At 35.1% G+C, this 24,481-nt stretch overlaps 1 protein-coding gene across 6 annotated transcripts in view; it reads left to right on the top strand.

Moving 5' to 3' along the window:
• CCSER1 (coiled-coil serine rich protein 1) overlaps window positions 1-24,481 on the top strand; it is a 1,577,476-nt gene that overhangs the window by 837,251 nt on the left and 715,744 nt on the right. For all 6 annotated transcript variants that reach the window (XR_007517628.1, XM_049885715.1, XM_049885716.1 and 3 more), the window contains one exon: window positions 22,393-22,470. Coding sequence is in view for 5 of the 6 variants with exons in the window: in XM_049885715.1 (XP_049741672.1) it covers window positions 22,393-22,470 (78 nt within the window). In the remaining variant the exon portion in view is untranslated. The remainder of the gene's footprint in view (window positions 1-22,392; window positions 22,471-24,481) is intronic.

Here is a 24,481-nt window from a genome sequence, read left to right as displayed (position 1 = left end):
AATGCCTTGGTATTCTTCATAAAGCCTAGCTTCTCGGATTACTTGCTCAGCATACAGATTGAACACGTATGGTAAAAGGATGCAACCCTGACACACACCTTTCCTGATTTTAACCATGTAATATCCCCTTGTTCTGTTCAAACAGCTGCCTCTTGGTCTATGTACAGGTTCTGCATGTGCACAATTAAGTGTTCTGGAATTCCCATTCCTCATAATGTTATCCATAATTTGTTATGATCCACACTGTCAAATGCCCTTGCACAGTTAATAAAACACAGGTAAGCATCTTTCTGGTATTCTCTGCTTTCAGCCAAGATCGATATGACATCAGCAATGATATCCCTAGTTCCAAGTCCTCTTCTGAATCCATTTTGAATTTCTGGCCATTCCCTATTGATGTACTGCTGCAACCACTTTTGAATTATCTTCAGCAAAGTTTTGATTTAGTGTGATATTAATGATATTGTTTGATAATTTCCACATTCTGTTGGATCACCTTTCTCTTGATTGATCACCAGTATGGATCTCTTCCAGTAGATTGGCCAGGTAGCTGTCTTCCAAATTTCTTGTCATAGATGAGTGAGCACCTCCAGGCCTGCAACCGTTTGTTGAGACATCTCAAGTGGTCAATTCCTGGAGCCTTGTTTTTTTGCCAGTGCCCTCAGTGCAGCTTAGACTTCTTCCTTCAGTACCATCAGTTCTTGATCATATGCTACCTCCTGAAATGGTTGAACATTGACCAGTTCTTTTTGATACGGTGACTCTGTATATTCCTTCCAACTTCTTTTGTACATTCAAGACCAAGTTTCAGAGTCTCTTCTGATATCCATTTTAGTCTTTTCTTTCCTGTCTTTTTAAGTACACTTTGCTTTCTTCATGTATGGTGTCCTTGATGTCATTCCACAACTCATGTGATTTTTGGTTATCTTTTATTTATTGATTTATTCATGTGCTTATTATGGTATATCATACCTATTCTAAATTATTCAATCAAATGTTTCAGAGAACATTTTCTTGTCCAGTTCATTGTTTACCTTTTGAGGTAGTGGTTTTCTCAGTCTAGTTTGTTTGATCTGTGAGTACCACCCAATAGAGTTATCACTTCATGTTGCTACAACCCAGCAAGGAAAACTCTGGCTAGGCTTTCACCATTAAATCTTTGTTGTTGTTAGTAGTCCTCGAGTCAATTCGGACTCATGGCAACCCCTTATGTACAGATACAGTTTTTAAGGCTGAAACCTTTCAGGAGCAGATCACCAGGCCTGTCTTCCAAGATGCCTCTGGGTAGGTTCAAACCACAAACCTTTCAGCTAGTAATCTAGTGCTTAACCATTTGCTTCATCCAGGCACTTCTTAGGGAGTAGAAAGTCAGGAGGATGCAGTCTTAAAAAATTGTGCTCCACAACCCCGGGGGGTTGGATGGAGACAAGTAAAGGACTGAATGCCAAAGCCATTCGGCTCCACCTACTTCTATTAACTGCTAGTCCATCAGAACAGTTACGTGCATGGATGCCCACAGCAGTGGTTTGAAGAAAGGGAGTACTCAGTGGTGGCCTCAAGGCAAGGAGGTGAAAGGGCACTGGGGAGAGAGAAAACAGAATTTTAACTGCCCTTCCACTGCTGCCTCTAGCTTTTCTCTGCCATCCATTACCCAAACAGTATTTTAAAGCAGACTTCTTACTGTTTTTGTTTCTGTTATTGTTGGTTTTTGTTTGCTTATTTGTTGTTAATTCCTGGACTCTATGTTTCTCTCCCTATTGTTTCCTCAGTGTCATTTTTAGAAGCATTCCATGCTATTGGACATCTTGCCTAAATGTTTGTATGCGTAGGTGGTAAATTTATACCAATATTCAACATGTATTATACATGTGATGAAATCCTATACAGTGGTTTACAACACTGTACGTCGCTTTTCTCTTTTAAATTGTTTAGATATACAAATTTTATTTTCTGAGTTTACTTATTTTCGTTTTATAAACCAAACCCGAACCAAACCTATTGCCATCCAGCCGATTCTGACTCATATCGACCCTACAGGACATAGTAGGCTGCTCCTTAGGGTTTCCAAGGCTGTAATCCTTATGGAAGCAGACTGCCACAGTTTCTTTTGCAGAGTGGCTGGTGGGTTCGAACTCGACCTACCAGGTAGCAGCCAAGCACTTAACCACTTTACCACCAGGGCTTACTTATTTGAACTTTATAGCTACATAATATTATTGCAGAGTTGATAATCTGTTTATCTTTCAATTAAAAAAAAACTCCACTTACAAGGAAAATGGATGTTCTGTAAATTGACCTTATAAGTATTCCTTTGAAAGGACACCTCATGAAGTGTGAAATGCCAAGCATTAGCTAATAAATCTTTGAGAAAATTTCTGTTAATATGCAATTTTTAAATGCATTGCTGATTCATGTGTTTAAAACATACGCAACTTGTTTTGAGATTTCTGAAATCTTACTCAAATATATGCTCTCGTATGTGTAGATTTGAACTGTTCTGCTAAATAAGACTTCTTTTGTAGCCTAAATAATCAACACATATTATTTTAGTGAATTAAACCACTTTATAATCTTTTTTTAACTGAAGAAATGCACTAATCAAAGGAAAAGGAAAATCTATTGATATATGTGTGTTTCTATGTATATACTTGTTACGTGAAAGCATCCACATGAGCACAACATACTTTTTGAAATTCTAGTTATTTTTGATGATTCTTTATTTTTTTTTTACCCTAAAACAACTTGTTTTGTGCCAAGAAGGACAGATGATACTGGCTGTTAGCTTCATCTTTTTGTGTTCCCTTTCTCCATCCCTACTACCAGTTTTTCCTTTTTTTCTTCCTTTTGTGCCAGCCTACTACTCTTTTTTGCCTTTTTCTTCCATTTCCTTCCTCTCCCTTTCTCATACCTTCTTATCTTTTTCTTTCTCTTCACCCACTTCTTTCTTCATCATGAAATAGTATATCATTTTTCATACTTACAAATATCCATTCTAGTTGGTTATTCATTGGATGTTTTTCATGTGCTGGACATTATGCTTAGCTTTTTACCATATGAGCAGTCATAGTTGGTAATACTTGGGATTCAGTAGAAATTGTTGTGTGATCTGATTAAAATTATGCTCTGATAACTTGGAAATTGATTAATAGATTTAAAAATTTAGCTTCATCAAGGTAAATTAGAAAATTATAGAGTTCAAACTATTGGCCTTCAAGGATAAATTCATTATAATGAAAATCTATATCAATATTGTTTTATAGAATATTGGTAATGTTAGATTAAGGCAAAACTAGGGTTTTTCTCTTTAAGAAACATAGGAACCACTGTTCGCTTTACTCAGCTCTTTGAAAAAGAATGAAAACATGTAAAACCATTTGCACTGTAATTGCAAGGATTATGTTATAGATCCCAAAACAAGTAAAATGTGTAAAATCATTTACATTTTAAATCATAGAAATCAAGACCCTGAGCCAAGTGAAGAGGAAAGCAGAGTAAACATACTTAGGCTTTGCATGAAGTATAGTAAAAAGGCCCCTTAGAGTTTACTAGATTCCTTAAACAGAAAGGAATCTTTTTTTTACTTGATCTTATGGTATCTTGGAGAGTATAAGATCATACAAATATCCAGTGACTAGACCATGAAGGTCAAGTGAATAATGCTAAAGAGTTTTAAACAGATCTTAAATTTGTGAGGAATTAGTAAAGCAGGATTTGATTTTATTTTAGAAAGATCAGTTTCTGTTATTTGGAGCATATTAAGTGAAACAAAACTGGAGAAGGGAATACTGTCAAAAAGTTTTAGCAGGAATTCTGGCAAAAGTTATAAACAGTGAGAAAACTATAAAAATTATAAACAGTGACAGTGAAAATAGAGAGAAGAAATGCTTTTAAAAGTTACTTAGGATATAGAATTCTTTGGATTTGTGATGGGTTGAATGTGAAAGGCATCCAGGATGACTCTTAAGGTTTTAATTGGGAGATTGCATGATGATGATGACTTTCACTGGAACAGGGGATCCGAAAGGAAGAAAAAGTATTAGAAGACGAAAGTGTTCTAAACAAGAATATGCTAAGATTTTGATGCTCGTGAGATATCCAAGGACATATCTACTAGGCCATTGGACATATGGGACAGACATTATTGAAATAAGTTGTATAGATTTTACTAATAAAATTAATGGAAGGGTCTGGTGTGATATTAAAAGGAATTTTAAGTTTTCTTAATTTTGATTGCTGTTGTAGATTTTTATTTTATTATTTTTAATAATTTTTAAACTCAAGTTACCTTCAGTTCTTAAGCATCAGGTGTTAGCATTCTCAACTAGTCCCTGGGTAGTGCAAATGGTTAAGTGCTCAACTATTAGTGAAATGATTGGAGGTTCACCCAGTGAAAGGTGCCTCAGAAGACAGGACTACTGGTGACCTGTATCCAAAAGGTCACAGTCTTGAAAACCCTATGAAGCAATTCTGTTCTCCACACATGGGGTTGCAGGACTCCAAGTTGACTAGACGGCAACTAACAACAATATTCTCAAAATCTAATATTTTTATTAATTGGTGTGCAGGGAAATAAATATAATAGCCATAGTGATAAGGGGAAATAGCAATAAGGAGAAAATAGTGTATATACACCTAGTGACATTCATTCACTCTCCCTTGTTAGTAAGCAAATATGAACTTGAAATAGCACATTATATTAGCCAACCTAGGCAGTATTTTTAAAATAATGAAATCCAATACTGGCAGCATTACTGAAAGAAAGTATGCATGTCACATGTTCATTTTTTTGGCATTTTTAATTGATACAACTTTTTGGAAAACAATTTAGCAATATGTGCCATGAGCTATGAAAATATCCATAAAAAAACATATATTTGAGTAATTCTGTTCCTACTATTTGTGTCAAGAAGAAATTGAAATATGTATAAAAATTGTGATTCAAAAATTAATAGCTATATAAATATCCACAAGATTTAACAAACAATGTTAATATCAGTAATATAGACCCATTATAATTACACATGTAAGGGAGGGAGAATAAAATTAAAAGAAGATTCATTAGACTGAGTCTTAGATTTTCTTTTGACCTAGAAAAGTGTTACTCAGTTGGATTTCATTTATTTCTTCATGAAACTAATTACACTGCTTTTTTAACCTTAAATTATATTTACATAATAAAAATCATATACTCGTTTATTGTTTTTAATATTTACACCCAACCTGTAAGAAAAGAATGGAAGACTTGCCATAATTATACAAGAATGTGATTATATCCAAAACCAAAACCAAACCAAACCCATTGCCATTGAGTTGACTCCAACTCACAGTGACCCTATACTGTAGGTCAGCGTAGAACTGCCCTATAGGGTTTCCAAGGAGTGCCTGGTGGGTTCAAACTGCTGACTTTCTGGTAAGCAATCCTAGCTCTTAACTACTATACAACCAGGTCTCCTGATTATATCCAACAGAGTAAAAATTAAAATAAATAATAAAAGTTGAGCATAGAATAGAGAGGTGAAGGAAGGGTAAGGACGCTGATGCCATAACCTTTTATAACAGGATAAATAATATTGTCTAAATTTGACATCAAGTAATAGAGATTTAAATATATCACTTAAAATATTAGTTATGATTGGAAGTATGATGAACAACATTTTAAATTATAATGTCAATTAAAATTGAAGAGGGAAGGAGAAAGAGAGGTGACAGGTAAAAAAAGTATGTTAATTCCTCACTCTTTTTATTGGCTGTCACTCCATGATGTCTAAATGTGATGAATCAAAAAATAGTGAAAATATGTATTTTATTAAATTATTGTGTTCTTAAGAATAAACAAGAACCAAAACAGTTAATGGTGTTTAAATCTGTAAGGGAACTGCGGTGGGAGGAGAAGAAAAATTTCAGTTTTAATTTTTATACACTTCTATATGCTTTATAATGAGTTGGAATCGACTCGACGGCAGTGGGTTTTATATGCTTTATATGAGGGCATTTGAAAGTATCACGCTTGGAATAAATAATGTTGCATCTATTGTTTAAAAAAAATTAAGGAGCCTTGGTGGCACAGTGGTTTAAGTACTCAGCTGCTAACTGAAAGGTCAGTGGTTCAAACTTACCAGCTGCTCTGCTGCAGAAAGATTTGGCAGTCTGCGTCTGTGAAGATTACAGCCTTGGAAGCCCTGTGGAGCAGTTCTGCCTTTATGACAGAGGGTCATTCTGAGTTGGAACTGACTCAGTGGGAGTAGGTTTATTGCTGAAAATATATAAAATAGGTAAACAAAGATGATAACATGCAAATACTAAATATGGATATATTTAAATTGTGAGTGTATACCTTTTTATTATTAAAATGTCCTTGTGGGTGTTAAAATGCTTAATAATGTATTTAAATGTAAAAGCTAAATAAACAAGTTTTATATAGGAAATAGTACTGGACTTGAGGACTGCTACTTATTTATTGAAGTTTTGGAACTATTATTTAATTTCTTTGGAACTGGTTTCTCTTTCCTTAATGTCTGGTCTTGTTTTTTTGTTTTCCTTACTAGGACTCTTTTGGCTATAAGTATAAGAGAGACAATTCTTTCTATGTTAAACAAAAGGAGAATTTATTAAAAAGACTACTGGGGTGACTCGTGAACCCAGGACAAGACTGAGGCTCTAGGAGCAGCTGTAATCAGCAACTCGGACAATCAACTTTCACTCTGTCTTTGCTGTTCTTTGATTTTCTGCTTTTATCGTCTCTCTAGACACCAGGTCTGGTACTTTTGTGGTCTGCGTGACCATAAACATGATCATTAATAGCTCTCCAACTTAACTACTTTTCATCCAGGCACCGGAAGATAGATTAACCTGTTTTCTTATTCTAGTACCAAAATTGCCAAGAAAGGTCTCCAGCCAAGCTTGAGTTAAGGGAACAGCCTCTGAAAATCAATTAACCATGACAAGGTGGCCATATTGGTTTATGTGGCAGCTTTGGCAAATGCCTTGTGGCTAAAGTGCAGGATAGTGAATTTCTAGGAAAGTGTGCATGTATAAGGGAGGCAATGAGGCCAGCTGGGCAGAATGGGTGAGTGTTTATTACCATCTGTAAAATGAATGCATTCATAGAAAGATTTGTTGTGTTCTCAGCATGGTTACTAGCACCATTAGCTTTCAGCATTCTAGTCCTCTCTTATGACTTATGTAGATATATACCTCTTGATACTTGGATCTCTCAAATGTATATTACTTTTTAATATGCTCAATATCTCCTTTTCACCCTCATTCTAAATTCAACCTGTTTCTTATGCCCCAACCAATCCCATTTCCAACTAAACCTACTTCTTCTACAATATTCCCCATATCAGAAATGCCACCACCATCCAACCTCAAAACAGAAACTTGAGAGTCGTTCTTGACATTTCTCTTTTCCTTAATTTATCCATTAGGGTAAAAAAACAAAACAAAACAAAATACCATCCTTTAAATCTAGCTCCCATTTAGAGTCTGAAAAATACATAGGTCTTTATCCCTCTTGCTGGAAGAAGCCCTGGTGGCACAATGGTTTTGTGCTGGACTGCTAACTGAAAGATTGGTGGTTCAAACCCACCAGCAGCTCCACGGAAGAAAAGACCTGGCAATCTGCTCCTGTAAGGATGACAGCCTAGGAAACCCTATGGGGCAATTCTACTCTGAGCTATAAAATCACTATGAGTCAGAATCAACTCAGTGACACACAAGAAGAGCATCCCTCTTGCCAAAAGCGTTTCTTCTAGACTACTGTAATAGCCTCCTAGCTTCCTTCTTCCCACATCTTTCCTACCTTCATTCTCTTCTCTATAAAGTACACAGAATGATGTTTGTTAAAAACAATTGAATCATACTTGAACCCCTTCAGTGGTTTCTCACTGCACTTAACAGAAAATCCAATCTTCACACAGCCCACCATCATCTTACATTGATGCTCCCCTGGCTCACTAAGTTCTAGTCCCACTCTCAGTTTCTCAATAAAATGCATACCCCACCCCACCCAGCCCACAGGCTTTTTCTGATTCCTCTGTCTGAAACACTGGCCCTGCTTACTATCTGTGTCCTTGTCCTGTAGATTTACCCTTAAATGCTATTCCCTCTGGAAGGCCCACCCTGACCATCAAATATAAATGGAGGGCATCTTTCATGTTATTCTCTCTCCTGGCAAATCATTGCTTCTCTTATCAAAAATTGTAATTTTTTTTTTTTTTTTAATGATTTGCCTTGGCTTCTCCTGAGCATGGGGGAAAGCATAATTAATTACTTTGTGTGTGTGTGTTTTATTGCACTTTACATGAGAAGAATTTGTAATTTTAAACCTCTTGGTATGTTTTCCTTATTTGAAGCCTGTCTATAAACTATAAGCAGTGAAAGAGCAAGGACAAATAACACTTTCTGTACTACTTTATCAGTACTGAATACATTGTGTTCAACACTCTACACATACCACTCATGTTTGCACAGAGCCTGCTACTCCTATGCTAGCAGCACAGTGGAGCTATGTCTTACTAAGGAGGTGGGCTCTAAAGCTGATGCTTACAGTGAGCAATCTGCCAAAAGTTCATAGAAATAGTTTTTTTTTTGTAAATATAAAATAATATAATATATACTAAACAAAATGAAATTTTATTGTATTTCTAATTATACAGAAGAGAGAGTAAATACATAGTTTATTTACATAGTTAAATGTACTACATAATTACTTGATGGATGAATTAATGCATAATAAATACTCACTAAATATGTGTTGGACTCAATTAAGTCCAGCCTTAAATGTCTTTGCCTTTCATTTCTGTTTAACAGATGAATAAACAGACATCTAAATCAACTAAGTAATTTCTTCAGTCAAATATAATTCAAGTTCTCTGCCCCATTAGATTTGCACACACTCTCTCTGTCTTTCTCCTCTCTGTGTCTCTGTATCTCTGTCTCACTATGTATATACTCTCTCTCTATATATATTCTCTCTCTCTTTATATATATATACACCATATATTCAGGATTCCTCACTTTTGCTTATAAGTGTGCTAAAGGATAATTGAAGGACAGTGCTTTTTATGGCAGTCAGAATTTCTTGAGTTTGCCAGTATAGTATGTTGTGTGTGTACAGTTTGTCTGGTGTACTTTGATTCATGACATCCGTTGTCTTCTAGCTGATTGTCAACCTGTAGTGCTGTGCTGACTGTGCAAGTCTTTAGTGATCTTCTTCTTGTCTCCCTTATGCTTGTGTTTCCGGATGCTGTCATCAGCATATTGCTGACAATGAATGACTGTCTTGAAGACATTTGTGTCACTTCATTTATAAAAAATTTTATATACATTAAAATTAAATCAATACCATAAAATAAAATGCTCACAAACCTCTAAAGTGAATCTTTTCTGCAAAACTGGAACCTCATTTTTAAACCATAGTGATAAAAATGGGTAGGGTATTATATCCTGAACTTCTTCAATAAAAATATCAAGTGAGGAAAATCTAAAGGAATCTTTGCCATATTTTCAAGATGTTAATCTCGGTATTGCAGCCAGGTTTATGTTTTTGGTGATACAGATATTTTTTTTTTACAGGAATAATTTTCAAGGTTGAAATAAGGATCTATAACTGTTGTATTGGTAAACACTATTATAACTCTCTTAGCCCCTCCCAATAACTATATTGACACTCTGTATAGCCTCGCTATGTGTTGGAATCGATTTGACAGCAATGAATTTGGTTTGGTTTGGATATTTATATTTGCAAGGAGCGCTGGTGGTGCAGTGGTGAAAGCCCTTGGCTGCTAACCAAAATGTCAGTGGTTTGAACCCACTAGCTGCACCAAACCCACCAGCTGCTCCTTGGGAGAAAGATGTGGTAGTCTGCTTCTGTAAAGATTATAGTCTTGGGAACCCTATGGGGGCAGTTCTGCTCTGTCCTATGGGGTCTCTATGAGTTGGCATTGACTCAGTGCAACTTCTTTTTCTTTTTAATTTATATTTATGTCGCTGGGTGGCACAAATGGTTAAACACTTGACTTCTAACGAAAAGACTGGCAGTTCAAACCCACCCAGAGGCATCTCAGAAGACAGGCCAGCCAGTTCGTTTCCCAAAGGTCACATCCTTGAAAACTTGTTTGAGCAGGACTACTCTGCACACATGGCAACTCCATGAGTCAGAATCAACTCAATGACAAGTAAAAACAGGGATATATCTGTATTTATATCTGTGTCTATGAGTATGTAGCTATGAGTCACAACTGACTCGACGGCAATGGGTTATATCTGTATCTGACTATGACTCTTGGGATTTAAATAGAATAATAAACAACACCCTTACTTTACTCTCCTAAATTCAGAACCAGTTGCAAAATAGAAAACGGATTCAACAAAATTGGTTTATAATACAATACAATCTAAACCTGATTGAAATGCAGTCAAATGAGCTTCCAACACATTCTTCTCTGAACTGAAGTGAACTACTGGAGTCACTGTCACAAATAGAAAGTTGCAAACCTCTCCCACAGGGCAAGAGGCTATAAACTCATGCCTAGACAAGCTGAGGTTTCATCCTGTGGACCAGCCATGCCCATTAAGAAGCAGAGCATGCTTCTTTCTCCCAAAGTCACCTACCAGTTTATGGGAGGAGAGAGTGAGAAGTAGGAAAACAAATGAGGAGTATTTCTATCAAAATTTGGACCAGAGGAATGAAGGGTCCCCCGGACTAATAGAATGTATGTTTTATAGACCAGGAAGCTGTTCATGAAGGAGTGTTTGGGACACAAAGCATCAAAAATTCTCCTGAGCCCTATTTCCTGTCATTATTTTTTCATCTAATTATCTTCGTTGGAGGAATCAGCTCAATAATTTTTCACTCACGGTATAAAGTTCAGGCAAGAGTAAGGATTGAACATATAAGCATTTCCGGAAAAAAAAAAAAAAACTTGATCTACTTATGAAAATAAATATTCCTCGCTTGGTGTTATAGCATCAAATCCTCAGAAACTAGCCTGATTTTTGCTTGTTCTTTAATGCCATCACTTTTTCTTTGTTGTGCCTTTCTTCTCCCTTTATTTTGGTTTCTCTTCAGACATCTGCACATCCTGAAATTATTAGAACAACTCTTTAATTCATATATCATTTTTAATCTGTTGCCACTCTAATTACAGAGAAATATCTCTCAGGAATTTAGATGCAAAAATTCTAGCCAATAGAATTCAGAATCATATAAATAATAATAATAATAATACAGAACGACCAAGTGGGATTCATACCAGGTGTGAAAGGATGGTTCAACATTAGAAAATCAATCAACATAATCCACCACATAAATAAAAGAATCACATGATCATCTCAGTAGATGCAAAAAAGACATTTGAAAAAGTTCAACACCCATTCCTGATAAAAACTCTCTACAAAATAGGTATAGAAGGGAAATTCTTCAACATAATAAAGGGCATCTATACAAAACCAACAGCCAACATCATAATAAATAATAGTCTAAATAGGCATGGTCCTTGCAGTAAGGAACTTACTTGGTAGCGAGAAAGACAGACTGAATATCAGTAAACAGACAAAGAAATAAAATAATTTTCCCTTGAAATGAGAGACATTTGGTGAATGAGATATTAAAACATGAACTCATCTGGAGATGGGAATGTGCTTTAGAAAGGATATCACTAAGGTAGCAACATTTAATACGAGGAACATTCCAGATGGAAGGAATAGCTTGTTAAAAGTTCCTCAAGTGGGAAAAATCTTGGCCCATTCAAGAGACTGAAAGATGAGAGTGAGTAGAGTCAAGTTCACAGGTGAAAGAATGGTATGAGATGAAGTTAACATAAGAAGTAGAACCATGGGAGACAGAGGCTGTACAACATGGCGAAGAGTTTAATTTTTATTTTACAGATGAGAACTGTTATATAGAAATATAAAAAAAAAAAATTTTTTTTTGAAATATAAAGTAAGCCATAAATCAGAACCACTTATGTAGTTGAGTATTTCGAATATATTTTATTTAACCCAGTATACCCAAAATATTATCATTTTAAGGTATAATCAACGTAAAATTATCCATGAAATATTTTGTTAAGATTTTATTGTACCAAGTCCTCACAGTGCAGTGTATAATTTACACTTACAACACATCTCAGCTTAGACTAACTACATTTCAAGTGCTCAGCAACCAATGAATTTTTAGCAGATAGTAGTGGTGTGATCCCAGTTACATTTTTAGGTAACTTTGCTGCTGTTTACAGAAAGGATGCAGTGGAGGAAGCATGGGTGAAGACAGAGAAGCCAGTTAGGAGGCTCTGAGGCTCTGGAGGTGACTTGTGCCACCTCAACCCACCTCGATGCTCTGCTCCCCAGCTCGCCCCTAAGTAGTGGACCAAGATAGTGGCAGTGCAAATAAAAAGAATTGATTGTGCAATGAATTTTGAAGACGTAATCAATTAATATCTTGAATGTGGAGGAGGCAAAACCAAAACCATCTGGGAGATATTTCCCAATCACAACTTCCCTCATGCCTTTACTAGTCAGTCACTAAATGCCTACTATTTTTAACCCTGACAATTCATATCTCTAGTTTATAGATTCTAACTCAAAGTCCTCTACTTCATACCACTTTTTTGAGGCATTTCTTAATTAGCTCCACCTTACTGAAAAAAGTGTTAAATGAGAAAAATTGGATTAGCCTATCATAAGCACATAAGATATCAAATATATATTTGTTTAACCCACCATTAGGGAAACTATGCTGGTATAATATTATCTGCTCCTTGAAAAAATCTTGAAATTAGAAGAGTAATGTTAGAATTTAAATAGGAAACATCATTCAAGTTGTGTTAAAAATAAGTAAAACTGATATATGCACACCCATGTTTATTGCAGCTCTGTTTACAATAGCAAAAAGCTGGAAGCAACCAAGGTGTCCGTCAACGGATGAATGGGTAAATAAATTGTGGTATATTCACACAATGGAATACTACGCATCGATAAAGAACAGTGACGAATCTGTGAAACATTTCATAACGTGGAGGAATCTGGAAGGCATTATGCTGAGCGAAATGAGTCAGAGGCAAAAGGACAAATATTGTATAAGACCACTATTATAAGATCTTGAGAAATAGAAAAAACGGAGAAAACACATACTTTTGTGGTTACAAAGGGGGGAGGGAGGGAGGGAGGGAGAGGTTTTTTTTATTGATCAATCAGTAGATAAGAACTGCTTTGGGTGAAGGGAAAGACAACACTCAATACAAGGAAGGTCAGTCTAATTGGACTGGACTAAAAGCAAAGAGGTTTCCGTGATAAAATGAAAGCTTCAAAGGTCAGCGGAGCAGGGGCTGGGGTCTGGGGAACATGGTTTGAGGGGACTTCTAAGTGAATGGGCAAAACAATTCTATTATGAAAACATTCTGCATCCCACTTTGAAATGTGGCGTCTGGGGTCCTAAATGCCAACAAGCGGCCATCTAAGATACATCAATTGGTCTCAACCCACCTGGAGCAAAGGCAAAGGAAGAACACCAAGGTCACACGACAACCAAGAACCCAAGAGACAGAAAGGGCCACATGAACCAGAGACCTACATTATCCTGAGACCAGAAGAACTAGTTGGTGCCCGGCCACAATCGATGTCTGCCCTGTCAGGGAGCACAACAGACAACTCCTGAGGGAGCAGGAGACCAATGGGATACAGACCCCAAATTCTCATAAAAAGACCATACTTAATGGTATGACTGCGACTAGAGGAATCCCGGAGACAATGCTCCCCAGACCTTCTGATGGCACAGGACAGGAACCATCCCCGAAGACAACTCATCAGACATGAAAAGGACTGGTCAGCGGGGGGGTGGAGAGAGACGCTGATGAAGAGTGAGCTAATTAAATCAGGTGGACACTGGAGAGTGTGTTGGCAACTCTTGACTGGAGGGGGATGGGAAGATAGAGAAAGAGGGAAGACGACAAAATTGGCACAAAACGAGAGACTGAAAGGGCTGACTCAATGGGGGAGAGCAAGTGGGAGAAGGGAGTAAGATGTATGTAAACTTACATGTGACAGACTGATTGGAATGGTAAATGTTCACTTGAAGCTTAATAAAAATTAATTTAAAAAAATAAGTAAAACTGTAGGTTTTATATCTAGACCATTGCATGCAGTAATCTGGTTACAGGTATTCTCAATTTCAATTTCAAAGGTATTAGGAATACATCTTAATATTCCCAATTTACACTTTTGATCCATGTATCTCTGACTTTAAATGACAGTACCTAAACCCTTCTTAAATCTAGTTATATTTTCAGTTGTACATCCTCTCATGGGTAATGACTTTAATAAATTTAAAACATGCTGTGTAAAGATTTGAGTTCCCTTATTTGTTATAAAAATCACGGACAATCCAGTCTCAAAATGGTAGATGGTGGAGGAGATAAGGCTGTTTCCTACTAAGGTATCATAAAATTAAATGAAAATAGTTATCATGTTAGTCAGATGTTTGTTATATTGATTCACTGATACTTTCTCTGTGTTTGTCTTTACAATTTTAGTCCCCCCCTTTTTATAACATATATATGTAAAATAAACTATCGATTTGGTCTTTCATACAAGTTTTTAAAATTTCACAATGCCTTTCTTGAGTTGTGGTGACCACAAACTAAAAATATCTCAGTAACAGGTCAGCCACTAACATTTGGAAAACCCAAGGCAAGACCACAAATGGGGACTCAAATAATAAATGTCTAAATATTGAAGTTATAAAGCTTAAAAAGTTGTTTATCTTATCTTGGCAGTTATGCTTTGCAATTATGCTTGGAAATCCATGATCAAATTATAGATATTTTTAGATTCTCTTGGATTCTGTGCAAGAATTTGGCAAAGTGGAGAGAACCAGCCATGGCTCCTAACCCAACCTAGTCTATTACTGCCTAACACAATGTCCCTCGGAGCCTCATAAACACATGTGTGATTTACCGAGCAAATGCCCAAGCTCTGCACCTATCAGCAAACAACTGCCCCTTAGCCATTTCTTGGACGATCCTCAGGAGGACGTGGGCATGGAACAGGTACGCATGGGTTTGGAAACATTTGAGTAGTGAATTGCAGGGTTCTGTATAGCTGGAATATGGTATGGAACCAGGGACTTGGGCTTTGATTGTGACACTTCCCTATTGCCCCACAGCATCAGCTCGCCATAGACAGTCAAGGTGGAGGAGAGCCAGAGCAGGGTCCCTTTAAGGACAGTACTGACAGGGCAGTTATTTAAGGGAATACTAAAGCTTTTTTATAAATCCCATTATTGATGTTGGGCAGTGGCTACAGTTTCTTCTCCCTACTGTTATTCTCCCTACTTTTTGATGTATGTTTGTCATTTTCCAAAACAAAACAAGAAAAATAATACACCCACTCCTCACTTATCAGCATGGTTAGGTTCCAAAGACCAAGTCGTTATGCAGACATCGGCGTTATGCGTTATACTTGGATTTTCTGCCCCAGCCTCCCTTCCGCTCTGGCCCCAGCCTTACCAGCCAGGCAGCCACATTCGCTCTTTACCTGTGCTGGTCATGGACTCGGCCTCACTGTGCTCACCGGAATTCAAATCCATATATTTAACCTTTAGATCCATGACTTACAAATTCAGGACTTTTTTAAGCAGTCCTTTTTTTTTTTTTTTTTTGCATTTGAAAGTATTGTTTTTCCTAACTCAAACCTACTATTTTCCTTTTTTTTTGAAAAAGTTGGATAAATCCCAGGTGCTTTTTTTTCCTCAAGGTGCATGTTCATTGAGTAGTACTGTCATCACTATGTACCAGCATCTGTTTATTTTATTCATCAATAAGAGTTCATTTCTTTTTATTATAGATTCTAAAGCTAACTACTGCAAGTAGCCCCTTATACTCCATTTTTAAAAATGGTTTCCCTTTTTCATCTTTTTGAGGAATTTCACTTCTGTATAAAAAAAAAAATTAAAATAGGAATTTAAGATAACTTGGGCATATTTCCTGTGTTATTGAGTATTTTCATTTCAGCCTGGTTTACTGTGCTTAGTTTTATATGCATAAATTTTTAACAGCTCAAGTAGAAGATAGTAACTATTTAATACCTAAAATAAAAACAAATCGTGCAGCTTAAGGCATGCTAGTATTTTAAAGATTTTCCTGTTTCGAAAATCAAGAAAGAATGTAATAATGGTAAATAATACAAATATGTCCTAAAATAGGACAAAAATAACGGCCAGCACAATACTTCCCTGGTAATTTTAGGCTTCATTATAAAATCTGCCAGTTGTGCTGGTTCTCTCCTAATTTTGTCTTGTTTTTTGTTTGTTCATTTGTTTTTACTACACTCCTTCCTCCTCATTGCTTCCTTGGCAGTATATGCTCACATGAGGACACGTGGGAACCCATAAATGAAAACAGTACCTATCATGCTTTTTATACTCAAGTGTTCAATAAATAATATTTTAAATTGATGAAATTAAGTTTAAAGATCTTAGAAGAAATTAGGGGATAGCTTTTTTGTTGGGAGGGCATATATTGTGGAGGCAGATGCTTGGAATACGCAATCCATAAAGCTGATTTTTCACTAACCTCGAAATGTAGGGTAATGAAAGAAAGCAAAACTACAATTTTTTGAAGCAACATTCACAAATGTCCATACGCATGTTTCTGAATAACAGTTCTGAAGGCCTAGGTGAGACACGTGCATGTATGTACACATTCATATGCACGCATGTCCACGCACACACACACAAACACATACCATGCGTCAGGAATGATGCTAACAGCTTAAGCAGAATACATTTTCAGATTATTCTACTTGAACTGATGATATCATTCCTATCAAAAGGATTTCATGCCTTTCAAAATTTTGTTTTTTTAGTTTACTTTTTCACGTCTTCTAATTCTGTTATCAGTCTATATTAACTTTATCATTTTATTTCTAACCTGTGCTCCAAAATGAATTACTGATCGTGTTTATAATAACAGGTCTTCTGTAGTATTGTAGCTTTTGCAGGAAATAATTGGTAAATCTTAAGTAATCTTAAATTGCTTCTTCCTTGAGTCAAAATGACTTGAGTCAGCAAGAGAATATAGCCTGTGTGAAAATCAAGAATCATTTTCTTACCACCTGTAATTACCAGCTGGGTAGCCATTATAAACAGTTTTGTATGTGTGAAATAGGAGCAGGAACACTATTTGTAGGCTTTTTCAAAAAGTCAGAATGTCTTTATAGAAAGAGCAAGGTTTGGATACAGATAGAGAAGGTTTTCATCTTAACCGCTGTACTTACTAACTTGTGTGAACTTTAACAGTTGACTTCAACTTACTGTCAGTTTCCTCATGTTTGAAAAGGGGACAATGACACTGATATTGTATATTCTTTAGAGAATTCAAGTATATTACCTCATACAGTGCCTCGCATATAACTAATGTTCTATTAATGTCATCTGATAATTGATGGTGATGGTGGTGGTGGTGATGGTAGTAAAGATTACAAAATAAGAGGGAATGTGAATATTAGTACACTCTCTTAGTTTGTAAATTAGTTATTTTTTTTCTGTTTATGTGCATTTAATTTTCTTATGCAGATGTGGTTATAGTACTTTTAATCTTAAATGACGTAATTTGGAAATTTTGGAGTAAAGAATCATTCTATTATTCATATACCAATACTATGTAATGTTAAAAAAGACTCCACATATTCAGGACTTTGCTCAGACAGCAACTGAACAGCAAGTGTAAATACGAAATTATTTTCATCCCATTTTGGCTATAGTTTTTTCTACATAATCTCCTGTCTTATTTCTTGTGGTTTGATTCTAAGCATGCATATGTTTTATTAACCTTACATGAGAAGGTATAAGAGGTGTGTTTTGTTAAGTATTGATATTGTCATTGTGTGGAAATGAAAATTTAAAGACAATTAAATGTTTTGTCAGGGTATAGACTTATTTATAAAATGTGTCTGCCAGAAGTTGAGTAATTTTAAAAGCATTGCTTTAATTCTCCACTCTTCCTCTGAGGGTGGTTAGAAGGAACTGTAATGCCTGCTTGCACTGGAGAATCTGAAGTAGAGCCACATTAAATCTCTTGTGGTGAACTAACTGATGGTCAAGAAAAAAAAAAACAAAGTCCAATACACTTTAACAGTTTTCTCAAAGTTGCTTCTTACTGGTTCCACTTCTCATACAAAATATGAGGCGAAGGAAGTATTTAAGTAACAAATTATGTTCTAATTTACCTTAAATATTTGTGGCCTTTAATTCTAAAATAATATTTTGAAAATTAGGGCAACTTTTATATCGTTTTGGAGCCCTGGTGGCACAGTGGTTAAGAGCTCGGGAGCTAACCAACAGATCGGCAGTTCAAATCCACCAGCTGCTCCTTAGAAACTCTATGGGGCAGTTCTACTCTGACCTCTAGGGTTGCGATGAGTTGGAATCGACTCCACGGCAACGGGTTTTTATATCCTTTGGCATAGCATTCTATCCTTTCTGGCCTAGACTTAATTTACCACTCTAGTTTCATTCCTCAGTATTTTCTTTTTCACTGTCTCCCCTTTGGCAATTTTGAACTAGTAGCTGTTTATGCATATCTTTGTCAGGTCACTTACTTCTAAATATTTGCAAATGCTGTTAACAAAGAAAGGCCCAGCACCCCTCTTACTCCAACTTGGCTAAAAATCATTTATCTTTCAGATCTTATCACTGGCTTCTGCATTTTTAATTATTTGGTTTCCCAAATGTCTCTTCTCTAACACACCCACAGATACCATACTTATATGGTAACTTTCCTATCTATCTTTATGATAACTACCTATCTTTATAGTAACTTTACCTTCTGTATTGAATACTAATTGCCTTTGATTTTTCTCTCTCTCACACTGAAAGTTTTTAAAAGGGAATATACCTTCTTTTTCTTCTTCATGTCCTTTGCACCTTGAGCAATGCCCATGAATGAATTAAGGAGTGCAAACCTATTTGTGTTGTGAAGGTGAAATTTATATCTGTACTGAAATAAACCAATAATTTTAATCAAGATCTTTCTCATTATATTGAGTCAGTATGGGACTGAAAATCTATGATTATGCTTTGGTTCTATATTTCTATATTTGGCTCTATATTTCTGATATTTCAGGTAGACAGATAAATGGATATATATTCATTTCTTACATAAGAAATAAAAATTATCTGAAATTCCACCATCCATTAATAACTACTTTTGTGGTGTATTTTCTACCCTTTTTATCATATACTAAATTTATCAATAAATGTCTGCTTAATGTCTATTTGTTGTTTATTATTATAAACATATTTAGGATAAAAAGCTTTTTTTTCCTCTTATTCATCAATGTATCCTTGGAATATAACAAATTGCTTTTCACATAATAATCATTTAATAAATATTTTTAAAATAATGAATGGTTTTGAAAATATCATTATTCTGCTTTAAGTCATGTTTTTCCATGTATAACAAATTATTTTTAGCAGATTCAAATTATATCTCAGTGTATATTTTATTAAGTAACTTTCCAATACAATGATAATATCAAGAACTATGAGGGGTCTGAAATGTCAGGTTAACCTTCTACATTTCATAGATGTTTACAGAGGACATGAGACTCATGGGTCAGAGACAGAGGACATTATTACTCATGCCATAGCAGGCAATATGAGCTTCATGCTTGTATTGGTTCTCGTTGCCCCTTAAGTCCCATGGAGTGGCCCAGGTGCACTTACAGTGGATTTATGTCACAGTTTAAGAACCCTGAGCATAGGAAACTCCAGTCTTTAGAATGGGCTGTTAGCCAGCTTGTACAACTTTCATCCCAGAGAGTGACATTGTCTTTATTACACTGGACAGCAAACAGACTTGTCTTCTGCTCTGAAGGGAATCTCATGTATGTCTTCCAAGGCTGTTTAACATCTTTCAAAATAGTTATACCTGAAAAGAATCCAAAACAAAGATCCTCAGTAACTCTACTCACAAGACAAACAGAAAAGCAAGAGATCAATAGAGACTTCTGTTCTGAAAGCTGTATATTTTTCATTTAACCTTCTAATTGTATGTTACAGATATTCATCACAAACTTACATGCATTTATTGCCTATTTTTTTTGTCACTCTAAATACAATATTTAATTCTTAAACACATGCACCCAAATCTATTGGAAACTTGTAATTTAATCTCTGTATTTGAATATGGCTTACATGTGCCTACATAGTAAATACTTTGTATATGCCATATACTTGGTGTTGTGACTAATGTCTGACAAACAACAAAGTTGTTAGAAATGTCTGTGATTTATTTCCAAAGGTAACTGTTTTTTTTTAGGATTTGTTTTTAGTGTATTTGTTTTATGGGTTGTTATTTTATTTTATTTTATTTTATTTTATTTTATTTTATTTTTGCTTTCGTTATGAATATTGCCTAATAAAGCTGTTTATGAATTTTTCATTTATCTTTGAATTTCCTAAGTCCTATAACTTAGACCAGTGTGCCAGTGTTTGACAACCCTTCCACTTCTTATTGTCAGGATGGAAATCCTTGAAAATATAAATGTGAGCTGAAGCATAATGGAAGCATATCTAACTGTTCTTCCCTGCTCAGTGCTTTAGTACATAGTCACAAATACATACATTCATTTATATGCCTACCAATTTATAATAAAATTTACTTTTCAGATATTAGTGATTCCATTCTGTTTCAAAAGTAGATAATCAAACATTTCTAAACAATCTTTCATTATACCAAACATTATTGCCTCTTTTGCCTATTCCTAGGTCTTCGTGTTTTCCACCCCCACAACCAAATATAAGTAAATAAACACAACTTATTACTTGTCATCTTAAATTTAGCCAAATTTTCAATTATCTTTTTCAAACAATTTAATTTTACCTCACGCTCCTGACATTTTCTTGAATTATCTAATCTGCATTTCATTTTTGAAATGGAGCAGTAGAATAGCAAGGCTAGAAGCTGTGTGATTAGGGAAGAAAAAGCATGAGACATTAATACTGCATAAAGCATTTCTTTTCTATATTTCAATAAACCAAAAAAAAAACTATGGCTGCCTAAATTATCCTTTGTTAAACAGCTCTGATAATTCTAGTAATCTCTAATAGAACTGAGGGAGAGAGAGAGAAAAGTAGTAAGGAGAAAATGGAGGAAGGAGAAGGGAAGGAAGTGAAGAAATAATTTTGTGTATTTGAAATTCTTGGTAATGAAGTTCTTGGTAATCACTGCCCCTTTTTGGAATATCACAGTTTTTATAATTAAAATATTATACAATTATTTTATTAAGCATTCGAAAGAGAAGAAAACCAACGAAATCCCTCTGTAAAGCAAATAGTTGCAAACACAGTTTACTGGAGTCACATGAACTTTGGAAATTTCTTAAGTTATTCAAGCTTTCCAAACTTTATTGTTCTCATTGCAAAATGGATGGTAATGATAGTAACAATCCCAAGATAAAATGTGATCATGGACATACAGCACTTCCAGCTGTGACAAACAGTAAGATTCCATTTTAAGTGACACATTTAGGAATAAGAAGAGAAGACCGTGGACAGTAGCCCAGTCATAGTAGATGAAGAATCAGTATACAAGTAGTGCCCACCTTATGCCAACATGTTCAAGTTATGATAAACCATACTTGGGACCACGCTTTTTTTTTTTTTTTGGTGCATCTTATCATTAGTAATATGTATTACATACAGTGCTGCTGCGTGTAATTTGTTGATGTCCTCATATATGTAAGTTCATATGTAATGTTTCCAGCCCCCAAAGACAAATAAACATTGGATATATATATTGGTAATAAAAGGCAATAATAATGAAAACTTAAAATAAAAAAAAAAAAAACAGGTATTCGACCTACATCAGAACCGATTTACAACGGAGTCCTTGGAAAGAATCCCCATTGTATTGAACTGCCTGTATTTACATTTGAAATATGAAATTGCAAACTTCCTCCGTGCATTGCTTTCCTTGCCTATTTATCATCAGGTTGGATCAGTGTGAAATCTCTTAGATAAAACATTTCCAAGCGTGTGAGGGCTCCTGAATTGAATTAAGATGCATAAAAAATGAAAAACAAACTCTATGGAGTCCTTTTGGTAATATTATTTATTGAAAGTGTTTTGGATTTTAAATATAAATGCTCTGAAACAAATCATCTCTCTAGACCTCTACCGTGGCTCCTGCATTAGAAGAAAAGGTGGCGAGGTTTGGGTAGTGGTCACCTGAAAATTAAAGCTCTAGATATTTAAGCTGATTAGTCAGGTACCAACAGAACAAAGTGGACACGCACAGAAGATCCTGAATTACACACTAATCAAAATTAGTAAGTGGGGAATATTAGTGTAGAAGACTCACCAACAATGTGTATTCTTTTATTATTTTACAGGGAAAAGTCCGGCATTTACAGAAGGCTTTTGCTTCAAGAGTAGATAAATCCACACAGACAGAACTTCTAGGCTATGATGTAAGTAGCTATATAAAACCATTTTTATCTTTTTTATTGTTTCAGACTTCACAGCTTATTTACCTCTGCTCCTGCTGTGTCCATGCATTGATTTAATAGGATTTAGTGGTGCACCATTCATCTTTTGCTCTTAAACAATCCCCAAATACCTTCTGGAACTGAAAAAGATAATTATAGGCACTGACTAGCGTACCAATGCCTTATTAACCTTTGGATTTGTTTTTAAACCAACATCTTTAAAACAGTCTTGTAAATGTGAAGATACATGGAGGATTCATGTTAGAATCTTGTTTCACTTTATTTTTTAGAAAGTACTAATTTATTATTAACAGTTAAATAAAGATACTATGCGTGCAATCTCCAAGAGCCAAGCACATCATTTTTACATTGTGGCACATAAGTAAACACAACTTTGCAGAGAAATTTGCAATAATATGTTAGCTCCTGGTCTTCAGCGCAGGCTGCAAAAAGTAATGGAAAGTTAACTTTTTTTTTTTTGTCTTAGTGTGAGATACTTGTTGAACTGTCAAAATGAGATTGTAAAAAATGTTTTAATACAAGATTGCTTCTAGTAAAACTATATGATTTCGGATAACTCTGATTCATATATCTAGCTTTTCTTATACTCAGCTGTGAAATTTGCATTTTGTCTAAGTTCATGTCTTAAAACTGCCTGTTGTTGAAATATACAAAAGAAAATATTCCTTATCTTGAATTTAACACTTGAGAGAAATACCCTTTCTATTTAAGAGTGTTTATTAGTATTATTTTAACACTTTATTGACAAATAGAAACAGAGATCATTTTAAGTTGTTTTATGAAGGTGTATTCTGAAAAAAATGCATATTTATCTGCTCATCTTCAGTATATTAAATAACATAAAAGTGGATGTTACTTTTGTGATGTCTTGCAAACTTGTTAACATACCTAACATAAAGCTACTTGTGTCTATTAGGAAATAAGCCAAATCTTTGTATTTCGGGCAAATTATTTGCAGGTGTTTAAATATTTGATTTTTAATTAAAACAAAAGCTATGCATTTCTTTTTAATTTTATATATTATATTTGTAATATATGTTTATTCTAGATACTCAAATATTGTCTATATCAGTCATGTGACTGTAAGACTTTGAACATCAGTGTTATACATTATTTAATGAATTTATGTTCCTTATTTTAAAAATATTTTTATTGGTTTCAAAGAAGGTGATTCATTATTTGTCTCTTTGGGGGCATTACATTTTATCTTTAAAACTTTTTGGTATGTAATATTTGTATATCGATCCCTAGGATCTAGACTCAAAAGTGAATTTCTACAAAAAATCAGCTATATATTTTTAAATTTCCAACCTAGAGAATGTCCCAGTAAGAGTAATAAACCCATAATTCCTCTTAAGTATTATTCCAATATAACAAAATCATACAACCCAGGAGCTACAAGTTAATTTCGAATTTATTTATTTCAGAACCTTCAATTTTCAAATCTGTTGTTAGTTCCCAGTGAGTTCATTCTAACTCATGGTGACCCCATGTGTGCGGAGTAGAACCGCTCCATAAGACTTTCAAGGCTGTGACCTTTTGGAAGCAGATTGCCAGGGCTGTATTTTGAGGCACCTCTGGGTGGATTTGAACTGCCAACCTTTTGGCTAGCACTCGAGGGCTTACCATTTTCATCATCCAAGGATAAGTAACCTGAATTTCAGAAAGGTGAAGTCAGTTGTTCACTTCCACACAATATTTTTGGGAATCTGTTTGTTGTTGTTAGGTGCATTTTTAAAATGAGAAAAGGGGAAAACACACATCTGGATTCAGAAATTCCGCTAAATATAAGGAAATGAGGTTTGGGAGTCTGAATTCTAAATTTCTACGTGATGGAATACAAATGTAAAATGTAAGTGGTCTAGAACATTATTAATGATTGACTGAAAGAATCTGTCACTGAGGAATGAATGGTGCCTGTGGACAGAAAAAACAACCTGTAGACCATTGTCTCAACAACATAGCTACTAAC

Source organism: Elephas maximus, chromosome 5 (assembly GCF_024166365.1).
Source record: "Elephas maximus indicus isolate mEleMax1 chromosome 5, mEleMax1 primary haplotype, whole genome shotgun sequence".
Classification (NCBI taxonomy): domain Eukaryota; kingdom Metazoa; phylum Chordata; class Mammalia; order Proboscidea; family Elephantidae; genus Elephas; species Elephas maximus.
This window is presented reverse-complemented; position numbering and strand designations above follow the sequence as displayed.